At 38.7% G+C, this 23,767-nt stretch overlaps 1 protein-coding gene across 16 annotated transcripts in view; it reads right to left on the minus strand.

The window, feature by feature from the left end:
- CADPS2 (calcium dependent secretion activator 2) overlaps positions 1-23,767 on the minus strand; it is a 540,953-nt gene that overhangs the window by 400,970 nt on the left and 116,216 nt on the right. For all 16 annotated transcript variants that reach the window (XM_053897639.1, XM_053897630.1, XM_053897632.1 and 13 more), the window contains exon 2: positions 13,847-13,960. In XM_053897639.1, coding sequence (XP_053753614.1) covers positions 13,847-13,960 — 114 coding nt within the window. The remainder of the gene's footprint in view (positions 1-13,846; positions 13,961-23,767) is intronic.

Genomic DNA, 23,767 nt, shown 5'->3' on the forward strand with positions numbered 1-23,767 from the left:
TTTTTTATTAAAAACATATTGGCAGTTTCATATCATTCAACTGAAAAGCTACCATCTCAAATGTAATATGTGCCACACACTGTGGTACATTAACACGCTTAATCTAATTTTCATAGCTTCATAGAAATCACCAAGTGTCAACTACTATGTACATAAAACTGTCACATAGACGTAGGTGACAGCACATTCAAGTCTTCTTAGGTTTACTCTGTACAGAAGGGAGAACTTAGAAGGGTGATGTGGTTTCAGTCCTCCCTACTCCAAGCCAGTAAAGTTGGCCCGGGGTGATTTTAATCATCAACTGCTCATGTATCTATCCGTCCAAACACACTGGAGTCTCTGAGGTCAAGGGACCTTGCTTATTCATCTTTGTATTTCCAAAGCATAAGACAGTACCTGATTAGCATTTCAATGTTTATTAGATGAGCTATTTCACTCAAAATTGATTACTTTATGTCTCTATGTTCTGTAGCATATATAAGCCATGGTTTCCTGTTCTGAAAGAGCTTTTAATTAGGAAGGAATACACATAATATGAATTAAGTGCTGAACTAGGCACAAAAAAAAAAAAAAAAAAAAAAAAAAAAAAAAGGCAGGTACTTTTGGGAAAGCAATGCTCCAGGTAATAAATAGCTCACATCTAACACTGGGCTTGGCAATTTAATTATCAACAATCCTGGGAGGGAGATGCACTAGCACCGTTTTACAGATGAAGAAAATGAAGCAGCAAGGTTCAGTTCTAGGAGTCACACAGATAGGTGTTAAATCTGCAATCCCAGCACAGAAACAACACACACTTTTGTCTGCCCACTTTCACCCCTTATGCTTACACCCTATTCCCTCTATATTGAAGTCTTCAAAAGCCCTCTAAGATTTCTAACCATTTTGGTAATAGGATCTTTTTTGGAAGTCTAGTAAAGCCTATGAATCCCTTCTGAGGATAGTGCTTTTAAACAAATTCACAGGATTACAAAGAAAAGCAGTTTTACTGAAATACAGTTATAAAAAATATTTTAAAAGCCAATGTGTGGCAGGAAGTTTATATGCATCATTAATAACTCATTAAGAAGATGCAATACAGAGGGCACCTGGGTGGCTCAGTCAGTTAAGTGTCCGACTTCAGCTCAGGTCATCATCTTGCAGTTCATGGGTTCAAGCCTCGTGTCAGGCTCTGTGCTGACAGCTCAGAGCCGGAGCCTGCTTCAGATTCTGTGTCTCCCTCTCTCTGCCCTTCCCCTGCTCACGTTCTCTCTTCTCTTGTGCTCAAAAATAAACATTAAAAAAAAATTTTTTTTAAGATGCAATAAGGTATTAAAAGTACTGTAGTTTCAGTGTAGCTCATGAATGTAAACAGTATTTCAAGATAGCTGCAATGAAATATGTGATAGGAAGAAACATGTATTTTGATTGGAGATAAAGCCACAGATAATAGCCAGTACTACTGTAGCTTGTTTTCTACATAAGTAAATGCTAAGTTTCAGTTACAGATTAGCGAAAATAAAGGTGTAATGTTTTTCCATCTGAGCTCAGATTCCCTGAATTCTATCCAGATTAAGAACCTCAGCTGTAGGGTGCCTGGGTGGCTCAGTCGGTGAAGCATCCAACTGTGGCTCAGATAGGTTCATGGGTTCCAGACCCACGTAGGGCTCTTTGCTGACAGCTCAGAGCCTGGAGCCTGCTTTGGATTCTGTGTCTATCTCGCTGCTCCTCTCCTGCTTGCATGGTCTGTCTTAAACAAATGGATATTAAAAAATATTTTTAAAAAAGATCCTCAGCTGTAAATTATAATTAATCAGCTTCTCTCTGGCATCTTTCTCTTTTAGCATTCTTCATGATCCTTCCTCTCATTACAGCTAGGAATGCTGACACTGTCTTTACCCTTAACGGAACAGCTAGTACTTTAGGAGCAAAGTAGCAAACACCTGGAGGGTACCTGCATAGCACCTCACACACAGTGAGTGGAAGGCTGAAGGATTATGGGATAAATGCATACAACTTTTATATTATCCCTTTGGCTAAAAATAGTAGGCACTTCCAAAGCAGCTGACAATTTTTTTCAAATAGTTATCCTTCATCAAGACACCAAATCTTCTTTCACCAGCTCAACTACTTTTAAATAAAACTCCCATCACAAACAGAGTTGTATGCAAAAGAATGCTCCTCTCTGTGATTTTTTTTCAATATATGAAATTTATTGTCAAATTGGTTTCCATACAACACCCAGTGCTCATCCCAAAAGGTGCCCTCCTCAATACCCATCATCCACCCTCCCCTCCCTCCCACCCCCATCAACCCTCAGTTTGTTCTCAGTTTTTAAGAGTCTCTTATGCTTTGGCTCTCTCCCACTCTAACCTTTTTTTTTTTTTCTTCCCCTCCCCCATGGGTTTCTGTTAAGTTTCTCAGGATCCACATAAGAGTGAACACATATGGTATCTGTCTTTCTCTGTATGGCTTATTTCACTTAGCATCACACTCTCCAGTTCCATCCACGTTGCTACAAAGGGCCATATTTCATTCTTTCTCATTGCCACGTAGTACTCCATTGTGTATGGAGAATTAATTTCTTTATCCATTCATCAATTGATGGACACAATTTCTTTATCCATTCATCAGTTGATGGACATTTAGGCTCTTTCCATAATTCTCTGTGATCTTCTGAAAAGATCAGAAGAACCAGTACCTTCATGGACACTGAGGTTTTTTTGTTTTGTTTTAACTGTAAAGTGTTAAAGGATAAGGACTAGGTCTTCAGTGTGTTTTGTGGGGGTATCAAACAGGCCTTTCAATAAGTACTTTGAAAACAGTTAACAGAGGTATTAAAGTTATATGAGCTAAGAAACAGATGATCAATGGCAATCTTAGCTAGTCATTGTCTTGCATATTTTACCTGCTTAATACCTTATGCTTTTCAAGAGCATATTCTATTCATTTTTTAGGATAGAGAAAAACTTAGACATACCAAGGTGAGACCAGCCCCCCACTGGGACTATGCTAACAAGGGTATATGGGATTCCTCTCAAGATCTCACCCCTGAAACCAGTGAAAGACAAGGCTTTAAAAACAATTTCAGGGGCATCTGGGTGGTTCAGTCAGTTAAGCGTCTGACTTCGGCTCAGGTCATGATCTCGAGGTTGATGAGTTCAAGCTCCACATCGGGCTCCATGCTGACAGCTCAGAGCCTGGATCCTGCTTCAGATTCTGTGTCTCCCTCTCTCTCTCTCTGTCCCTCCCTTAAAAATAAATAGAAGTTCAATGCTAAAAAGTTCTAATGAGTAAACCTGACAGAAGATAAGCAGAGGAAATGCATTCGACTTAAGAGTGACATTTAAGTAACCACAAAGCGTCTTGATGCTTTCAGGGTCAAAGCATCAGGGAAAGTAACTCCTGAAACCTTTTGAAAATTGAAAAATGCTCCAGGCAATCAAAGAAATTAACTGTAGAATTAGAAAGAACTTTCTGATACCAAAAAACAATCCACATAAGATATAACTTGCTTGATTAGGTAAATCAAAGCACAATAGTTTTTCAAAGATATGTTAACCTTAGGGTGACATAATTTAACAAATGACACTAAACAACTTCTCAAAGACACTTAAAGAGCATTTCCCTTAAAAAATGTAATCTGTGACCCAACAGCTCATCCATCACAAAGCACCAGCAGTGAGACCAGTCAGATTCTCTAAGCACTAATGTGGAATTTTCCCTGGAGGAGGATATGGCTTTGCTGACTTGCATTTTATTGACAGAACCGAGAGTGCCTGATAGAACGCATGATAGTTGGACCAACATAGGTCTAAATTCTTCCTGGATCATGATGTTAGGCCAAAGTAGAACATGCCTGTGGTGTGACTCAAAAATAATCACCTGATATGCTGTTTTGAAGGGACACAAGCACCCCAATGTTTACAGCAGCACTATCAACAATAGCCAAAGTATGGAAAGAGCCCAAATGTTCACTGATGGATGAATGGATAAAGAAGATGTGGTGTGTGTGTGTGTGTGTGTGTGTGTGTGTGTGTGTGTATATGTATATATATATATACATACACACACACACACACACACACACACACACACACACACACACACACAATGGAGTATTACTTGGCAATCAAAAAGAATGAAATCTTGCCATTTGCAGCTATGTGGATGGAACAAGAGGGTATTATGCTAAACAAAATTAGAGAAAGACAAGTATCATATGATGTCACTCATATGAGGACTTTAAGACACATAACAGATGAACCCAAGGGAAAGGAAGCAAAAATAATGTAAAAACAGGGAGGGGGACAAAACATAAGAGACTCTTAAACATGGAGAACAAACAGAAGGTTACTGGAGGGGTTGTGGGAGGGGGGAATGGGCTAGATGGGTAAGGAGCATTAAGGAATCTAGCCCTGAAACCACTGTTGCACTATATGCTAACTTGGATGTAAATTTTAAAAATTTAATAAAAAAAAAAAAAAAAAAAAGCACCTGAGATAGGGCAAAGCTCAAAAGTCTACCTTTGTCGTGTGGTAACCCTAAATGGAGAACTCTCACACTGGGTTTAGGGATTAGAGAATGCTGGCCTGAAGTAAGCCATAGGTACTTCTGTTCTTTGTGGCTACCTGGCTTGGATTAAATTTCCAAATCACCAGCCAAACTGGAAAGCTGCACTAGGTCTACTAACCCATAGCCCATGGTAAAGATACAATATCATCATCTTAAAATGTAAAGAACATTAAGAGTTAAGAGATAAAGGTCTAACCGTGCCCTCTACCACAAATACGTTATATGAGCTTGAAAAACAAAGACAATTTCTTCTAAAAACATGTGAAGAGGAGGAAAATGGTCAAACCAGATTTGCTCCAAACATCACCTACCTTCAAACAACAAAATCATACAATCTATAGACTAACCCTTCTTCACCATGAAATGGATCCCATCAAGAAGGTAGGCAGGTCTACAAAACTCACCGACATAGAGCATCAAGGAAGCTCCCCTGAACAGAAATAGGAATCTCAGACATGAAAACATTTTCCAGATTCTTACAGAATACTTAATTGAAAATGCCATCCTTAGAATTTAAGAAAATGTGATGTGAAATAAAATGGCTAATATCAAAAATAGCAAACTCAATGTGATCCGCAGAGCTCAATGCAAATTTAAAACCTCACTTCTCATTACCGGTTACTGGATTTCATCTGTGAATGTGCTGACCTTTTTTTACACCCTCCTGCCACAGGCTGCCAATCTTGGTTTACTCAGCAATCGTCAATTCCCTATGAAAAAATAGGCCTTTTCCATGGCATTATTTCACATTGTGAAAGATTTTGACAGGTCAAACATCCCTTGGAATATGAAAAGTAAATCTTTCTATCCCAAAGTAAAATGATAAAGAAACTTTCATCAAAATATTTAAATGCAGACCTGCTCAGCCTGCCTCTCCTTTTAGTTGGCACACACTAGACAAAGGAACACTCAGGCTGTACAGGTTAACTCTAAAATAACGACAGTAATTACATAAAAGAAGACAAAAATGCACTAAAACGCTCTCAGTTTTCACAAACCATTAAATATCTATACTTTTAATATGTGACAATTTTATCATTGAGGTGAAGATGGGGGGGTCAAGTATCAAGGTCAGAGATTAATAATCTCTATCCTCCAAACAGATCCCAGTCTTTCCATTGATCTTCATCTCCAGGGTTCTCATTCTACTTCATAGGTCACTGTCACCTCTACCTGGACCACAACAGGCAACCCTTGAGGTCAACTTTTTAAAAAGCTCTACACAAAGTGTGGGGCTTGAACTCACAACCCTGAGATTAAATGTCCCATGCTCTACTGCCTGATCCAGCCAGGCACTCCTGCACTTAATTTTTACGTAACAGGAACACATACCCCAATTCCCATGGAAGAAGCAAGCCGAAGTTCCTTGGTGTTCTGGACGAGAAAGATCGTTTTGCTTTGTCTTAATGTGTTTATCTAAGAATTCAAAACTATGGTTCAGGTATTTGTCTGAGGACAATAGTATCAAGCCATGCTCCTCTATTTGTTCTTTTCATGTTGGAGATGTAAGAGCACACAGGACAAAGAAAGGAAAAGTAGCAAGACACAAATTACCCTTCAGGGACTTGTGCAATTAGAGGCAGTCTGAGATCATCTTCCCCCTTCAGGCACGGCAGTGACAGGAGTTACACCAATATTAGCTACTGACAGAGCAAAGAAAGGCAGTAGCTGGAAGTATGATGGAAAGCACGGTCACAAGTAATTTTTGAACAAGGAAATCCAAAGCTAACAAAATAGGGTACAGGTTCTACTCTGTATGTGAACAGGTCTTTCATTCCACCAGAACAGGAAATGAATCACTACTGGAGGTAAGGAAACGGGCAAAAAAAAAAAAAAAAAAAAAAAAGACAAATGACCACAGCATAACAAAGGATTAATAGTTTTCTTGCTGTATAAAAAACACCCATAAACTCAGTATTTGACAGAATATCCAAATGGAAAAATGGACAAAGGATATGAACAAGTAATTCAAGAAATATGAATGACCAATAGAGACTGTCAAAACCACACTAGTAAAACAGAAATAAGCGAACCAAATAGTTGGCATTTATTTTATGGTAATACCAAGTGTGAAGGAAAAAACCGGCACTCTCTGGGTGCCCGGGTGGCTCCGTCTGTTAAGCGTCCGACTTTGGCTCAGGTCCATGATCTCACAGTTCATCTGTTCGAGCCGCGTGTTGGGCTCTGTGCTGACAGCTCAGAGTCTAGAACCTGCTTCAGATTCTGTGTCTCCCTCTTTCTGCACCTTGCCTGCTTGTATGCACTCCCAAAAACAAACATTTTTAGGGGTGCTTGGGTGGCTCAGTCGGTTGGGCATCCGACTTCAGCTCAGGTCATGATCTCACAGTCTGTGAGTTCGAGCCCCGTGTCGGGCTGTGCTGACAGCTCAGAGTCTAGAACCTGCTTCAGATTCTGTGTCTCCCTCTTTCTGCACCTTGCCTGCTTGTATGCACTCCCAAAAACAAACATTTTTAGGGGTGCCTGGGTGGCTCAGTCGGTTGGGCATCCGACTTCAGCTCAGGTCATGATCTCACAGTCTGTGAGTTTGAGCCCCGTGTCGGGCTGTGCTGACGGCTCAGAGCCTGGAGCCTGCTTCAGATTCTGTGTCTTCCTCTCTCTCTGCCCCTCCCCTGCTCATGCTCTTTCTCTGTCTCAAAAATAAACAAACACATTAAAAATAAACATTTTTTAAAAAATGAGGCTCTCATGGTTTTTATCCTAAGTTGTTACTACTTTTGAGGGCAATTTAGTAACCGGTATGAAGAGTAAACAATGCTCATTTCAGATCATCCCGTAATACCACCTGCAGAAATTTATCAAAAATGAGTATGAATGACCATTTCAGTACTTTAATAGCTAAAAATGGAAAAAGTTGGAACATCTATTAAGAAAATTAAAAGATACATGGGTTTGATTTTTATCAATGGTGTATGTATTATGCACCTATTTAAAACCATGTTTATGGTGAACATTTGCTGTTAAAGGATGCTCATGACAGGGGTGCCTGGGTGGCTCAGTCAGTTAAGCATTCGACGACCGATGACTCGCAGTTTCAGCTCAGTTCATGATCTCACAGTTCATGAGTTTGAGCCCCGCACTGTGCTCCATGCTGTCAGCATGGAGCCTGCTTGGTATCCTCTCTCCCCTTCATTGCCTCCCCACTCCCTCTCAAACTTAAAAAAAAAAAAAAAAAAAAAAAAAAAAATACTCTTGACATAGTAGTACATAAGGAAATTCAAATGATTCCAGTTTCTTATGTATAAAAGAGAAACGCTAAACTGTTGAAAGAAGTTATTTACAGGTTTTGCAATTATAGGTGATTATTTTTCTTTTTTTTTTAAATAGTACTATATTTTTTTACAACAGTTTTAGGATAGCAAATTTTCCTGTTTAGTTTTTAATTCTCTAACATTAACATGTATTACTTCTACTCACAAGTGTTCTTCAATAAAGTAGACATTTTCTGAATCCAAGAATTTAAAAATGCATTTTAAATAAAAGTATGCAATAAAAGGGCGAAAATTAGAGCTCACTATATTTTGAGATGAAAGTAATTTTTCATTTTATATGAAATTTGAAATTTAAGTTAGTGAAAGAATTTTCATTTTTTCTTATTAGCAAGTAGAAATTCTGGAGAGCACATGGTGGTGGTGGTGATGGTGGGGGCAAGACTAACGTCAATATATTTTTGGCAATTTTTAAACACTAAACGCCCCTGTAACCCTCGTCCATTCTTCAGAACCAGAAGAGAACATAAACAAGTGGAAGTAATAGAAAAAAATCACACCCTTTCTGAAAAGTTGTGAAGAAAACCAACCCACAAAGAAAAGCTCCAACATCTTGGTTTTTTTTACCTTCTCCCACATTAACAGAACTTGAAAGCTTGTTGGGCTGAAAGCAAGTAGTAAGCAATTGTATACTCTTGGAAATTTCTGAGAAAAGCCATTTACTTTCCCACATATCTGTTATAAATCACACTGTCATTGGTTGTATTTGGATAAAGTCCACTTGAGTCTTGTGAAACAAGCATATATCTGATGGGAAGAATAAGTTGGAAAGTTTTATGTTGTAATAAAACTTATGTTTCCCCATTCCCAGAATCAGCTGAAGTTTCCTAAATTGAAAAGCAAAACACAAAAAAAAAAAAGGCAAGAAAAAACAAATACATAGACTTAATATCCATTTATGCTTTCCTCCAGACAATAAGTTACCTGCAGCAGTTAAAAAAATTAAATACGAAAAAACAACAAAACAAAAAACTTGAAAGGAAGAAAATTTCAATTAAAAAAAGCACGGTAGAATCTAACAACCATTAGCAATGACGAAATTATCAAGAGAATAACTGCTAACTTTTATTAAGTAGCTATATACACTACCTGCCATTTTCCTCTTTTCCCGTTCTGGTCCCTCTGTACCATATGGCTGCCTCATTAGGTGGTTTAGATGCCTGGATACAGTTTTCTAATTATGCTTAGCTTTATGGTGAGAAAGACTGGTGCGATTTCAAAAACAGACTTACTCTTAGTACTTTATAGGCCAGTATTTAAGCCAAACTTAAGACATCTTATTAAAATCCATGTGATAAAAATTATGTTGTCCAATAGGAATCATTACCTTCAAAATATATAATTCTGTGTAAGTGACATACTGAATAGTATTCATGGTATTTATTAAAACAAAGACCTGAAGAAGCACACCCAAGAGGGCACCACATAAAATACCAAATCCCAATCCTGTCGTGATCTAGTTGAAAGAAATTATCTTTTAAAGTAATGAATGTACCTTGAAGAAATGTGTATTTTGAGTCATATTAAGATCCAGTTGCTAATAAGTAATGCAAACCAAATATCTGAAGTTACAAGCAAAACAAAAACCAGGCAGGTAACTCTGGTCTTTAAAAAAAAATTAAAAATTAAAAATTAAAAAAAAGATATACAACCAAGCTGGAAAAGATGCCATAAAATCACTAAATAACATTTATGAAACTAAAAAAATAAAAATAAAGTCAGTAGCATACAGACTTTGGGAGAACTTTGGTTCACAAAGTATGAAGATGTACTATCAGTTTTATTGGTAATACACATTTATTAGGGTTTTTCATGCCTCTCATACTTAGAAATGGCCATTGCAGCTAAAGGCTACAGAACCTAATAAATGAGAAAATTACTACTGATAAGATTAGTAGTTGAAAACAGTTATATATAGCAAATAACAAAGTATCTCTGAAAACAGACCTCAAAGGATGTGAGAAGCCAAAACATAGATCATAGAATCATAGAATACTAAGTTAGAACATGAAAATTCAACCAGACTTCTAAACTATCTGCAATCTGTTTTTTGGGGGTTTTTTTATTGGTTTTTGAGAGAGAGAGCATGAGCAGAAGAGGGGCAGAGAGAGGGAGACACAGAATCCAAAGCAGACTCCAGGCTCTGAGCTGGACCATGAGATAATGACTTACAGTCAGAAGCTTAACCAACTGAGCGACCCAGGTGCCGAAGTAATTGCAACCTCTGAAGAACAAATCATGAATGAGAACATTTATAATCAAAACAAATTCCATCGCAATACTGGAACAATACTCTTAGAAAAATACTGCTGTGCGGGAAAATAAACAATTTCTACATAGAGAAATAGGTGCTACGATACTCCTACACTTAGCCAACAAATAACTGCTGAATGCATTTGTGTTCTACACACTGGGGATACAATGATGACCAGGACAAAAACAGATCCTTCAGGAAACACCTATTCTGGTAGTTCTAAGATCTAGTTCAACATGTTTCTCAAAATACAGTGAATTAAAATCTACTTCTAAAAAGCTTTAGGGGAGGGGTGCCTGGGGGGCTCAGTCTGTTGAGTATCCATTTTCAGCTCAAGTCACAATCTCAAGGGTTTGTGGGTTCAAGCCCCACTTGGGGCTCTGTACTGACAGCTCGGAGCCTGCTTCGGATTCTGTGTCTCCCTCTCTCTGCCCCTCCCCCACTCATGATGTGTGTGTCTCCATCTCTCAAAAATGAATAAATGTTTAAAAAAAAAAAAAAACTTTAGGGGAGGGGCAACTGGGCAGCTCAGTTGGTTAAGCATCTGGCTTTGGATTTTGGCTCAGGTCATGATCTCATGGTTCGTGAGAGAGCCCTGCCTAGGACTCAACACTGACAGCTCAGAACCTGCTTGGGATTCTCTCTCTGCACCCCGCTCATTCTCTGCCCCTCCCCCACTTACACTGTCTCATGCTCAAAAAAAGAAAAAAGCTTTAATGGAAAGAGAGGTTTTAGTTGTGCTACTAATTAGCAATACAGATTTTGACACTTGTCAGTCTCATCTCTAAAATGAGATGAAGTCTGTTTAAAAGGTTTACTCAAGAATAAAAATATTTTTGGGGAGTGCCTGGGTAGCTCAGTCAGTGAGATGTCTGACTTCAGCTCAGGTCATGATCTCACAGTTCTGAGTTTGAGCCCCGCGTCTGGCTCTGTGCTGACAGCTCAGAGCCTGGTGCCTGCTTCAGCTTCTGTGTCTCCCTCTCTCTGCCCCTCCCCTGCTCACGCTCTGTCTCTGCCTCAAAAATAAAGAAAAACGTTAAAAAAAAATAAAGTATTTTTTGAAGTGCTTCACACATACTACCTGACACAGGTGTATTCAAAATGGCAACCGTGAAACAGCTCTATCAGAATGTGTCTGAACATCTAGGTTCAGGTTTAACTCAGATGCTTACCAGACAAGCCCTATAACATCTGTGAGATTTAGTTTCTAACCTCTCATTTGTGGGTAATATGTGTACTCTTTACTAGAGACACTGGAAGAAAAAAATTAGGGATTTTTATTGAGCCATAAAAAATACCTCATAAAGGTACCAGAGGCTACCAGCACTGTTAGTCACAGCGTATGTACAAAAATAGGACTTCCGAGGAAAAAAACTGCAAAGTTTTTTTTGCCGTATTTACCCAACAAAATACCCCTGTTGAAGAGTTTAAATACCAACTGTGTGCCACCTTGAGAATAACTGCCAAATGTAAATCGGGAATGCAGCCTCCATAAACACGATTAATATCATCAATCTTAACACGGCTTTGAGAGTTGCACAAAGGCAAGGTGGATACAGTCTCACGCTGGCTAGAAATAGTATCCAGAAGACTAGAAAATGCTTGGTCACCCAGTCCAACCACCTCTTCAGTTCTTGCGACTCTTTTTGCAACAATCCCAGCAAATCATCATCTAATTCCATTGTTTAGAAACCTACCAACTGCAGGAGAACAACCTGAGGAGCTTTGGTAAGGACAGATTCTGAAATTCTGACTCTCAAAGTCCAGGGCAAAGTTCCAGGACCGGTTTGTGCAATATGGCTCCCAAGTGATGTGCAAGTGTAGCCAGAATCTAGCCTCTGGTGACGCTGCTTTCACCAGCCATTCTGCATTTGGGGCGTGCAACAAAACTCTGATGTTAGGTTGGAATCTCCCCACTTCAGTTTCCACCTTAGGCTAGTTTTACTGTTGGCTCCACAGACACCTAATCCATCTCCTGACTAAACATTTCTCACTTCTTGAAACAACCTACATGTGCTATGTTCCAAACATGATAACCCTAAATTTGTCCACATCTTTATACAGGACACCAAGAGAACAAAATCCCCATGTAGGATACAATGAGGACACACTTTCATTACAATTCAATCTCTCCAGTGTCACAGCTTAAGTGTGCCTCTTGTCAAAGTGTGACCATATCACATTATGCTTTTTAATGTGCTTAATAACTTATTTTGGAATATACTTACTTTGGAATAATCTCAGATTTACATGCAAATTGCAGATATAGTACTGCAAGCTCTCACACACTCCCCTCACCCAGACTCAGTTTTTCCTAATGTTAACATAGCCAGTGGCCACAGTGCATTTCCCCAAACCAAACATGAGCCAGTTGATTTTTTAAATTACATTAAAAAAAAATTTTTAATGTTTGTTTATTCTTGAGACAGAGCACAAATGGGAGAGTGGTAGTGAGAAAGGGATTCACGGAATCCAAAGCAGGCTCCAGGGTCCACGCCATCAGCACAGAGCCTGACGTGGGGCTCGAACCCACAAACCGTGAGATCATGACATGAGCCGAAGTCGGACACTCAACCGACTGAGCCACCCAGGCACCCCGTTTTTGTTTTTGTTTCTTTTTTAACACAAATTACTTTCCAGAACCTCCATTTCCTTCATCCTGAACACAGACCTTTGGCTCTTCTTTCATTACACGAGGCTACCACTACAGGTCCTTATATTTCATATATACTTTATTTATTTATATATTTTTATATATATTTCATGTATCCTATACTTTAAGATATTTTGAGTCGAGATCCAGTTGGACACGTCATTGCTGTCATGAGATCCATGCCATACACACATTTGGTAAGCAAGACTTCCACACGTTCATACAACTCAACAAGGCCAACTCTTGGGCTAATACAAACCTCCCTCAGGTGGCATGAGGGACCTCCGAACGCCTACCATCAGTAAATGACAAATCCAACCAAATGTCTGTACATCCAGTGATTTTTCATGCAAAGATATTCCCTGCATCAGGCAAGTTCTGACCTACTGCATCCCCACATTTTCCTTTTACTAGTTCGCATGTTCTGCTTCTACAGCTAAAGATTTCGACTGTCCACACAGTAAAAGGAATGCATCCCCACCCCCCACCAATGACTCTGAAATGCTTAGGATAAAAAGGGGTTTCTCTAAATTTAATATCTACTGGCAACTCACTGAAGCAGTTAATGACCATGTGTGAAAACTGGTGCTCATAGGAAATCCACAGAGAATTCCTGATGAATCAAACTAAAATCAGAACAAATAAGCAAGGTGGTATTGGTAGTATTATTCCTCCAGGAAGAAAAAAGAATTCAATTTATCCTATTGAAATTAGTCCCAGCCTTAATTATAAAGCTTAGGGCACACAATGGTACAAAATAGTAATTTACTATTAAAATTCTGATTAAAAAGGATAATTTAGACATGTGGACCCAAAGATAGCTATACTCACCTGTATCAATCACTGCCAGAAGATTTTTCTAAACAGTTTACTTCTCCTGAAAAGATGTGAATAATTTCCAATTCTGTTTATCTCTCCAAGCCAGGTTGTGGAATTAGAGTTTTTAAATTGTAAAATAAATTTGACAATGCTTTCAGGAAAGGTTGCAAACTCACAGCCTTCCTATCATACCAGTGAGTTCCTTAAAATAGGAAAGCCACTTTTAAAAATCTTTTTAAGAAGCATCAAAATATCAAAAACAAAGCTCTTTAAACTTACCTCATAGTAACTCCGAACTGCATTGCAAAATGCTTCATCAGCCACAATTTGAGTTTCTCCGTTGAGGAAGGCCTGGAACCTTTCTTTCAGTAACTGCAATTGTTGCTTGTTAAGCTAGAAGAAAAAGAGGGAATTAGCTGAAAAATCAGCCAATCTGAGAAATGTGACAATTCATAAAAATTTTAAAAGCCAGAAGTTAGATCTGACACCTAGAATTAGCTTTATGTTTAAAAAAAAAAAAAAAAAAAAAAAAGCTAACTCCTACTACTTATACTATGGCTCAATTTTAAAACATTTCCAATTCACTTCCCCATACTCTGGAATCCTAACATTGCAATGCAATACAAGTTTCTGTGCCAGATGGAGCTCCTAGGTTTACTACCCTGGTCTCTTTGTAGAAACAGGTAAAATCTAAAATTCGGATGAGAAATGAACTGTTGTGCAAAATTGCCAGCTGTCCTGAGCACAGAGAGCAGAGAGAATGAGCGTCCTTGCAAGTGAGTGAACAACAGCCACCTTAGATGAAGACTAACTGGAAGACTGCAAAGGACAGAGGACCCTGAGAAAGTATCCTCTGGAAAGAACATCTTTTGGATGGCACAAATTTGAATTCCATGAACATATCTCAATGCTTGAGGGGAGATAAAGAATTGATTGGAAGACAAATCCAGAGAACAGAGAGGCAACAGGCAGACAGAGCATGCCTTATAGAAGCATACCAAGCAAGAGCTATACACCACGGAGGGGAGTTCAAGTTCACAACCAGATTTCCTCACCCTGGGTCTGGCTGCCATAATGATTACTAAAGGTGTGTGGGACATGAACCATAACTTACCAACTATGTCCTATAGTCATCAGTGACGAGCAGAGTCAGCTGTTTGTAGGGCTCAAGGCAATAGGAGACTCAGGAGCCCGTTATTAAAAATTGAAGGATTTCAAGACAGTAGTAACAGCACCTTCCACCAAGCATGGGCCCTCTGAAGCATGGAGCCCTGTGCAACTGCCCCTGAAGCCAGCCGGGAATACAGGGCACAGACTTCACTAGAGGTGGGGCACAGTAGGTCCCACAGCAGTTGAAAATGCTTACCTGCTGAAAGAACAGTCTTGCAGGAAAAAAAAAAACAAAAAAACAAAACCCACAATGCCAACATACATAAGGAACAGGAAAAAGTGATCTTTCCATTTCATTCATTCCTCATCAGACTATTAAAGAACTCATTCCAGTTCTGGATTCTACAGAGAGATATGAAACATTTGGAAATATGCTAAAGATAAAATGATTAAAAAAGGATTAGGAAGGAAGGCTAAATAAACTGCAATGATTTGGCTTCCAAAAGAAGGCTGATGTGCCCTAAGTTTAAATCTGTTCAAAAGGCTTATTAAGATGCCATTCCAATAGGAAAGACAAGCGCTTTCAAAAGAAAGTGGGTTTTATTCAGGAATCTAACAAATAAGACAGTTTCTAGAGAAAACGCTGCTGGTAGTGACAGACTTACACAGAAATGTCCTATTGTACCCCAGCGTAAGAAACCTCTTGCCCCGAGCAGCAGAGAAGAAATACCACTCCATTTTTTTTTAACCTTATCTCCTTCATTTTAGGGAAAGCTAAACCAAGCTCAAATGCAGAACTATCACCATTATATTACACTTTCCGCTTTATAACATAAGGAAAATCAAAGCAGGGACCTTTTTATGTGTAAGTACTGGCAAGGCAAATGGAGTCCACGACTTTAGCTCTTGAAGCATGGCTCACACAAAAGGACCAGATGGAAACAGGACAGCAGTTGTTGAGAGCACATTAGCTGCCAAGCCCACGAACTGCCAGCAAGGGCTTCAACTTGCAAACCAAGTGTCCAGGTAACACAATGAACATGGAAAAATGTGCAAATGACAACGAACTGGAAGAGATCTTACTGAGCTCCCCATCTCCCCTCATCTCCCATCTCCCTCATTTGAGATATATATATTTTATGTATTTTATACATTTATACACACACATTTTATGTATATATATATATATATAAAGTAAATAGCTTTCAAAAACTGGAGACTTCTTCATTCAATTGTCTTATCAGATGCATTTTGTTCTTTACAGTGTTTATTGTGCCATTGTACCAATGAGTTACTTCTTTTGGGGGATTACGGCATGGAAAATTCGTGAATACCAATTAGGTACATGATATCTGAGAAAACAGTCTTCTTAGAAACTCCAACACTGTTGGTATAGTTCATAAACAGGCCAGAGGCATCTAGCTAAATATCCAACTTCAACTTTTTTAACAATTACTGCAGTTACATTTAAGACCTAAAATGACAGCCACCATTACAGTAATATATATAAAAAAAAAAAAAGTCAATAAAGTACTTTTTTAGTATAGAAGTCTCTATTTCCACAAAAGATACGGAGGGGAAAAAAGGAAATTACATTTAAAATCTAGCAGCAGGGATAGCTGTTTAGAAAGCAGAGTTCCCTAAAACCTATTTGCATTATCAAAATAAATATTACGCATCAACAGATAAAGACTAATGGAATAAACCAAAGAATTAGGTCTAAGTACACTCAAAAATGTACTATAAAATATCTTTATAGCACAAGTCAGAAGTAAAAAATGGTCTATTTAATGAATGGGGTTAAAATAAGTGGGTAGCCAAACAGAAAAAAATTAAATTGTATCATCACACACACTGTTACAGTCCAAATGAATTAAACTTTTAACATGAAAAGGTAGAAGTGCATGAAGAAGAAAATTCTTTTAAACACTAGCATGTGAAAAGATCTTTCTAACCATGAATGCAAATCTGCAAGTCATAAATTTAATTACAAATACACTAAACATAAATTCTCCATGGCAAAAAGATCATAGGCAAAAAAGTTAGAAAAAGACCAATGAGGGGTGAGGAAAATACATGTAACTCCTATCTTAAAGAGCTAATTTCCAAACACAGATCCTAGACACTGTAAGAATCTGACAACAGAGAAACAGACCAAACGGATATATCCAGAGAAATGACTCTTAAGCTATGAAAAAGCATGCCTAACTTCATTCATAATAAGTAAAATGCAAATTAGATCTACATGACAGAGGAAGGATTCTGGGAAGATGGTGGAGTGGGAAGCACCAGAAATCTCTCCCACCTAGCCTACAATTGCATTGGCAGTTTCTGTCTGATATAAATATTTTGGAATTCTGGAGTCTACTGAGGGCTTGCAACTTACAGGGGAAGACTTGAATGTAAATTGTGGTTAATTCGGGCCAATTTTAGCTTCTAGCACAGTAGCAGCTGGTCATCCCCCACCCCTCCACTCAGTGGCAGCAAAAAGCAGAAAAAAGCTAACAACCCAAATTTTCATAAATAGAGGGCTAATAAATGCTACATCCAAACAGTGGCAATACTATTTGCTCTATAAAAAGAAAAAAGTTCTCTTCTGTATGGATATGAAAAGATCTGCAAAATATCTTGGGGGAAGGAAGCTAGTTATAGAACAGGGTATAAAAATAAGCCACCACTCCCATTGAAAAGGGGCAAAATTAGAACACGCATGTGAATATGTTTCCACACGCAGATGGAAACTAGAGAAGGATGGCTATGGGCACTGGACAGATGGAAAATAAGTAAAAAAGACTTTCAACCTATACTGCTATATTTATTTTAGATTTTAACTCATAGGACTCTTCACTCAAATTTTAATTTAGATTTAAAATAAGCTATGAGAGCAACTTTCCACATATTTTAACACAGAACAATTACGATCCATTGCATATAGTTTAGATCTCATCATCCTGCAGGGAGACTGGACAACAGATGACCTGATTTTTCAGTTCTCCTTTCAAGTGAAAGATTTGAACTTGACAGTCCCACTTTTTTTGTTGTTGTTGATTTTGGGTTTTTTTTTTTTTTTTTTTTTTGTAGTAACATCTCTAGACCAGGAAAAAAAAAACAACAACAACAAACTCAGAATAAAACTGTAGCAGTCATCTTATTTAATATTCTGATCAACTGATCAATGCGTTAAACTTTACAAAATCCCTATGAAGTCATCTCTCAGCCTCCCTTGGAGTCTATTAAAGCTAACACACACCTTCATTGCCTCACAATGAAGCCTATACAAATTTTCAAGAATTGAAACTTGCTTCCCTTCCCTTAGGACTTTCACACAATCCTAGTTCTAGCACCAAGACAAAACTGACTAAACATTACTTTCTTCAACATAGCTGTTCAGGAACTGGAAAACAGGTACTGGCTTATTTGTGAGTCTTTGCCTTTCCAGGATAAAGTCTGCCAGTTCCCCAACATCCTAAAGGTTTCTTCATAAATTAAACATTCAACCATTAAATAGAAGTTCGTTACAGGTAAGTATAAAAAAAGCACATTGGAAGATGTAACATACAAACGGAGCTCATAACAATAGTAATGTCCGTCTTAAAAGTACTGAGTCAACTGATCATAATTCTCCTAAGACAGTGTGGGCAACACAGAAGGGGGGGACCACTTCCCACATTCTAATCACTCTTAATTCAAACCAAAAACAAATGAACTCTTCTTGGCAGTCACATCAACTGACTCACATCACGCTTATAAACAAAAATTTCTATAACATTCTTACCTGCGTTTCATTAAGCCATGTTTCATCTTGCTAGATTTGGTCTACTATTCCAGTTGATTAATATTTTATTAGAATTCTAATTCCTTCGCCCAATGACCAAATAACACTCCTAGCTTTATGTCCACTAACATAAGGTGGTAGCTGTAGTCTTCAACTGGGGGACTCATTTTAAGAAACCTTCAGCTGAGGATTAAGAAACAGGAAACTTGTCATTACACGGATTCACCCAAGTTTGACACAATCGATTAACATTCTTCAGGGTAGCTGACTTTATTAGGATTCATCCTATATTTTAGTTTTGTCCATGTACTGCCTTCACAAGAGTATACTTACCAATGAATGCATAACGTTTTTCAAATAGAGAAAACTCTGATGCAAAAATTACCCAACGGGAATTTTTAGAGAGCTTTTTATATGAAATTAAATTGCAGAAACTAGAACATAAATATCCTTGCAAATATCTAAATACAGCCAAGAGATTAGGCTTATAAACAGAACATTCTGAATACTGACAGCAAAAGCTAAGTTTTACGACTTCTGGCTGGCAGTGATAATTTATCCATAACAACTGCCACAGAAAAAACAATTTTCAAAGTTCAGATATGTTTTATGTTTCTTAGGTGTTTTTTTCCTTCATTTTCAAATTAGATTCTAGCATTTTCGTTCTAAGTCATGACCAACTGAAGACTTACATCAACATCTTGACTACAGCAGGAAACCAGCCATTTATGTTAGTCAGGAATTTGGGAATCCAGCAAGCACTGCTGTGCAAAGCCTGTCCTGACCTGTGCTCCCCATCAAGAGCCTTCACACTCATGGTGGGGCTGTGTGACATCCACGTAAAAGTGACCACAGATTCCAAAGCAAAGTGGCAGGTGACTAGTGGGTATGGTACCTCCTCTAGGATTGGAGAATGGGTCACGGTGTATGCATACCTCGAAGAGATACTAACAAATATTTTTCAAGAAAATGAAAGGATTTACTCCAGGCACAGATGGCCTCTGAAATACACAAGCATAGCTTTAATGCCTATTAGTGAGATATACTAAAAGATATTAGCAGAAAAAGACTGAAGTAGAGACGCTATTTTCATTTTTCCCTCCCTACCAACATTCTGGCAGTCAAAAAGATCTACACAAAACCATTGGGGCAAGGCGCCTAGGGTGACTCAGTCAGATAAGCATCCCACTCTTGGTTTTCGCTCAGGTCGTGGTCAGGTCCTGAGATCCACCACAGTGTCAGGGTCTGCGCTGGACATGGAGTCTGCATGAGATTTGATCTCCCTGTTCCTCTGCCCCTCCCCCACTCGTATGCACACTCTCTCTCCAAAAAAAAAAAAAAAAAAAAAAGACACTATTAGGGCAAAATAATCCACACCTTCCATGTTTCCAAAACCACAAACCTCTCCAAACTGCCTATCAGTAGAAAAACAGAGGGACCGTGGCCAGGTCTCATAAGTTATAAAGCCCGTGGAAGGCACTGCTGTTAGTTTCCTAGCCAAATAACTTTTCTTGCCCCCTTCTGTAAGCACAGATATTTGGAACAGTGAATACTCCTAGCTAAGACTACAAACAACAGCTTCCTCTAGTATTTCCAAGTTAAGGCCTAAGAGATGTAAGCAAGTGTGTGCAACTTGCAGGAGACCCTAAAAGGTAGCTGAAAAGCCAATTTTGATCTCTTTCTCTCCTCTTTTCCTACTGACTGGAATTTGAGGTGTTTGCAGTAACTCTCAGGTTGGCCCATAGAAATGGTGGAAGATAGAAAGAGCCTGATGCCCTTTTTGATGTGGAAGAGCCACTGTAACCCTGGACCATCTACACCCCAATTTCCTTTACGTAAAAGAGAAATAAGCCTCCTCTATATACCGATCACTCTTATTAGGAGTTCATTATCAATATAGCAATGAACCAAATCCTAACTGATACAAATCCCGGTGAGATACCCAACCAGGGTGAAAATGCCATCCCTTGCTGGTAAGGTTATCTTAGTTCTGAAATAGAATATTCATTCCATATGTTATTTTATGTAAAAACAAACAAACAACAAAAAACCATCTAGTAAACTTCACCCAATGAACAGTGAAGCCTAGGGTTTAAGTGCCTGATGGAGGCTAAAAATAAAGCTATCTGCCAGACTGAATTCTATTGTCCCACAGTACTGAAAGTGGGTATTAAAAAGCCCCAAATCTGCAAACACTGCTTTAAAACATTTTATAATGAAATGTATACAGTCATGAGTAGAAAAAGCAAAATCCCTCTGAATAGACAGGCTGCAGGCTAGTCTTAGCCACTAAGTGAACTACTTCTATCCCCATTCTCACTGGCCTCCTAAGTCAAATTCAAGCCTCAGCAAAATTACATGCCATTATGGGATTGGAGGGTGTAGGGGGATACTAGTAAATACTGGACCTAGACAAGTTAAATCCATGAATTCCATCAATTTCCTTGCTGCACTAAACACATTCCACACGTGTCTCATTCAATCTTCCTTAGTCTCCTATAAAGTGTTCATCTTCATTTTATACATGAGGAAATTAAGCTCAAAGAAGTTAAGCACTTTGCCTAACTTCACATCTGATAAAGGGGCAGGGGAAGAATGTAAACCAGTATCCTGGTCTAAAGCCTATATTCTTTCTAATCACCATACTACTGTTTTTGCTCACTCTCCACACCCCCCCAACCCCCAACCAGTTAAGAGGTGTTTATCACTGTCCATTGTGTCACAGATAGCTTGTATGTTTTCTTTTGCTTATTAAAGTCTCCCCACTAGAATAAAATCCACATCGGGATAAGAACATGATTTTAACACATAGGACATGCTTTTTTTTTTTTTAAGAATGAACAAATGAACAAAGATATACCAGCCGCTATGAAACTATTCCTTACCAGGGCAGCTACATCCTCCACTCTCATGCTCACCTACCCCCACAAAAATGTTGGCTTATCATGCAATCATAACACCTCAAGACTACCTCAATCCATCACAACAGATCAGACAACAGCTTATCAGACAGGTTCACCTACTCATTAACAAGGTTCTACATGACAAACGACAGTAATAAAGATAACAGGCTGCGGTGTCAGACTGCCTTTGTTTCCAGGATCCCCCACAATTTGTAGGCTCTTCAGGTCACTTACCCTCAAGGTCTCCAGTTCCTTATCTACACAATGAGGATGGTAGCAATCTACAATAAGGCTGTTCCCAGTAATGGGGCAAAACTGCTTAATACACATTAAATGCTTTGAACTGTTACCTATTATTTTAGAAATACATGGGAATTTTGTTTCCACAGTGGCAGAGACCAGAGACAAACACCAATCTTAAGATGGATGTAGATGGACCATTAAAAATAGACTGCCCAGAGCTATGCTGTCCAGTACATAACCACACCTGGCCACCAAGCAACTGAAACGTGGCTGGTCCAAGTTGACATGTGGTCCAAGTCTAAAACACATACAAGCTTTCAAACGGTACAATAAAAAATATGAAGCATCTCACTAATACTTGCATATCAGTTATATATTGAAAGACATTTTGTATATATAGAATGACTTATTAAAATGACCTTCATCTGTTTTTAAAGCACCACTGGAAAATTTTAAGTTACTTACACGGCTCCCATTTTAGTTCAATCAGACACACTGGTAGAGAGAAATGTGTGTGGTGGTCAGGTGTCCATTGATGACAGATGAACAAGTCCATGCTACATCCTGCCAAATAGCTGTGACCTCACTCACAGCAACGGGACCCCCAGTATGTGGCTTGTGGCAGTCTTAGGGTATGACTGATTCAGAAGAACACAAGAGCCTAAAAGGCAAAAAACTTAAGTATTTGCCTAGTGTTTTTTCACTGTCAAAGAGCAAAGTAGGTATTATTAGTCATATTTTAGATGAGAAAACAGTCTTAAAGGTTAAGGTACATAACCCGTTAGGTCACAGAAGCAAGATCATAACCTAGGTATCCTGAATCCAAGTCTATGAGTTGTATTTTATCCCTACATGCTGCCTATCCCACTGACATGTTGTTTGACTCTAAGTCTCCATTCAGTTTATCTTACCAAAGACAATCAAGTGTGCAGTTATTCAATAAGACTTTCATATTCCTGAACATGAATATAGGTTAAGAGAGCCAACTGCCAAATTTTGTTGGTCATTATCTTTCAACAATCTGCTTTAGGACCTTCTTACTCATTAGAGCATCAGTTTCCCCCACGATTCAGAAGGAGATGGACCTATGAACACCTTTAATGGTCCCAAATAATAGCAGCTCATCACAAGCAAATGCAAACTAATCGTGAGGATATTTTTTTTTATCTGCCCACTTGACAGAGAGCTGGTAAAATAAGGTTTCTCGGTAGGTCTATGGAAGTGTTTTTGGAAGAGATGAAGATTTGATTCAGTACACTGAATAAAGAGATCCACCCTCACCAGTATGAGCAGGTATCATCTGATTCACTGAGAGCCTGAATAGAAACAAGCTGATAAAAGGTGAATTCTCTCTCTTCTTGAGCTGTGACTTCCATCTTTTCCTGCTCTTGAACATCACGGCTCCTGGTTCTTGGGCCTTTGGACTCACTGAATATACCAACTTTCCTGGCCCTGCAGCTTACGGAGGGAAGATTATGGGACTTCTCAGCCTTCATAACTGTGTGAGCCAATTCCTGTAATAAATCCCATAGATATATATAGATATACTATGGGCTCTATTTCTCTAGAGAACCCTGACTAATATGCCAATTATAATAATAGTCTTAACGATCTGTTGGAATCAAGCAAGTCAGAGATGACTATGGGTATACAAGACTTCCCAAAAGACATCTTGGAGATGAACTAGGTTAGAAAGGCAGAAAACAGGAAGTAGTCCAGCACATGTTCAGTCACCTCACCACCTGCAAAGTCAGAAGCAGTCCTGTCTTCCTACAAATAAGTCCAGTAGACCATGTCAAGGGAGATAAGGGGATTGCCCTTTTTAAACAATAGGACTTCCCCTTGACCACCCCTGGTAAACATGTAATTAATACCTAGGAATAGCTAATACTAATTGACCACTTACCACATAGTAAGCACATTTCTAACCTCTTTACAAGGGTTATTCCAAGCACCCATGAGGTAGGTTCCTTGTGTCAAATATGAAGCTAAGACCCAGATAAGAAAGACCCAACTCACATAATTTGGAGGCAGAGTCAGGTGCATCTGACTAGCACACTCTTAGCCACTGGCTGCCCTTTGAGTTTCTTCTTGAGCAAATCATTCTTCATACCAGTGTCAAGATACAAGACCATCAGAGCCTGACAAAGCCATCACAGGATTTGATCA

This window comes from Panthera pardus, unplaced genomic scaffold (assembly GCF_024362965.1).
Source record: "Panthera pardus isolate Hobbes unplaced genomic scaffold, ASM2436296v1 HiC_scaffold_8, whole genome shotgun sequence".
Taxonomy (NCBI): domain Eukaryota; kingdom Metazoa; phylum Chordata; class Mammalia; order Carnivora; family Felidae; genus Panthera; species Panthera pardus.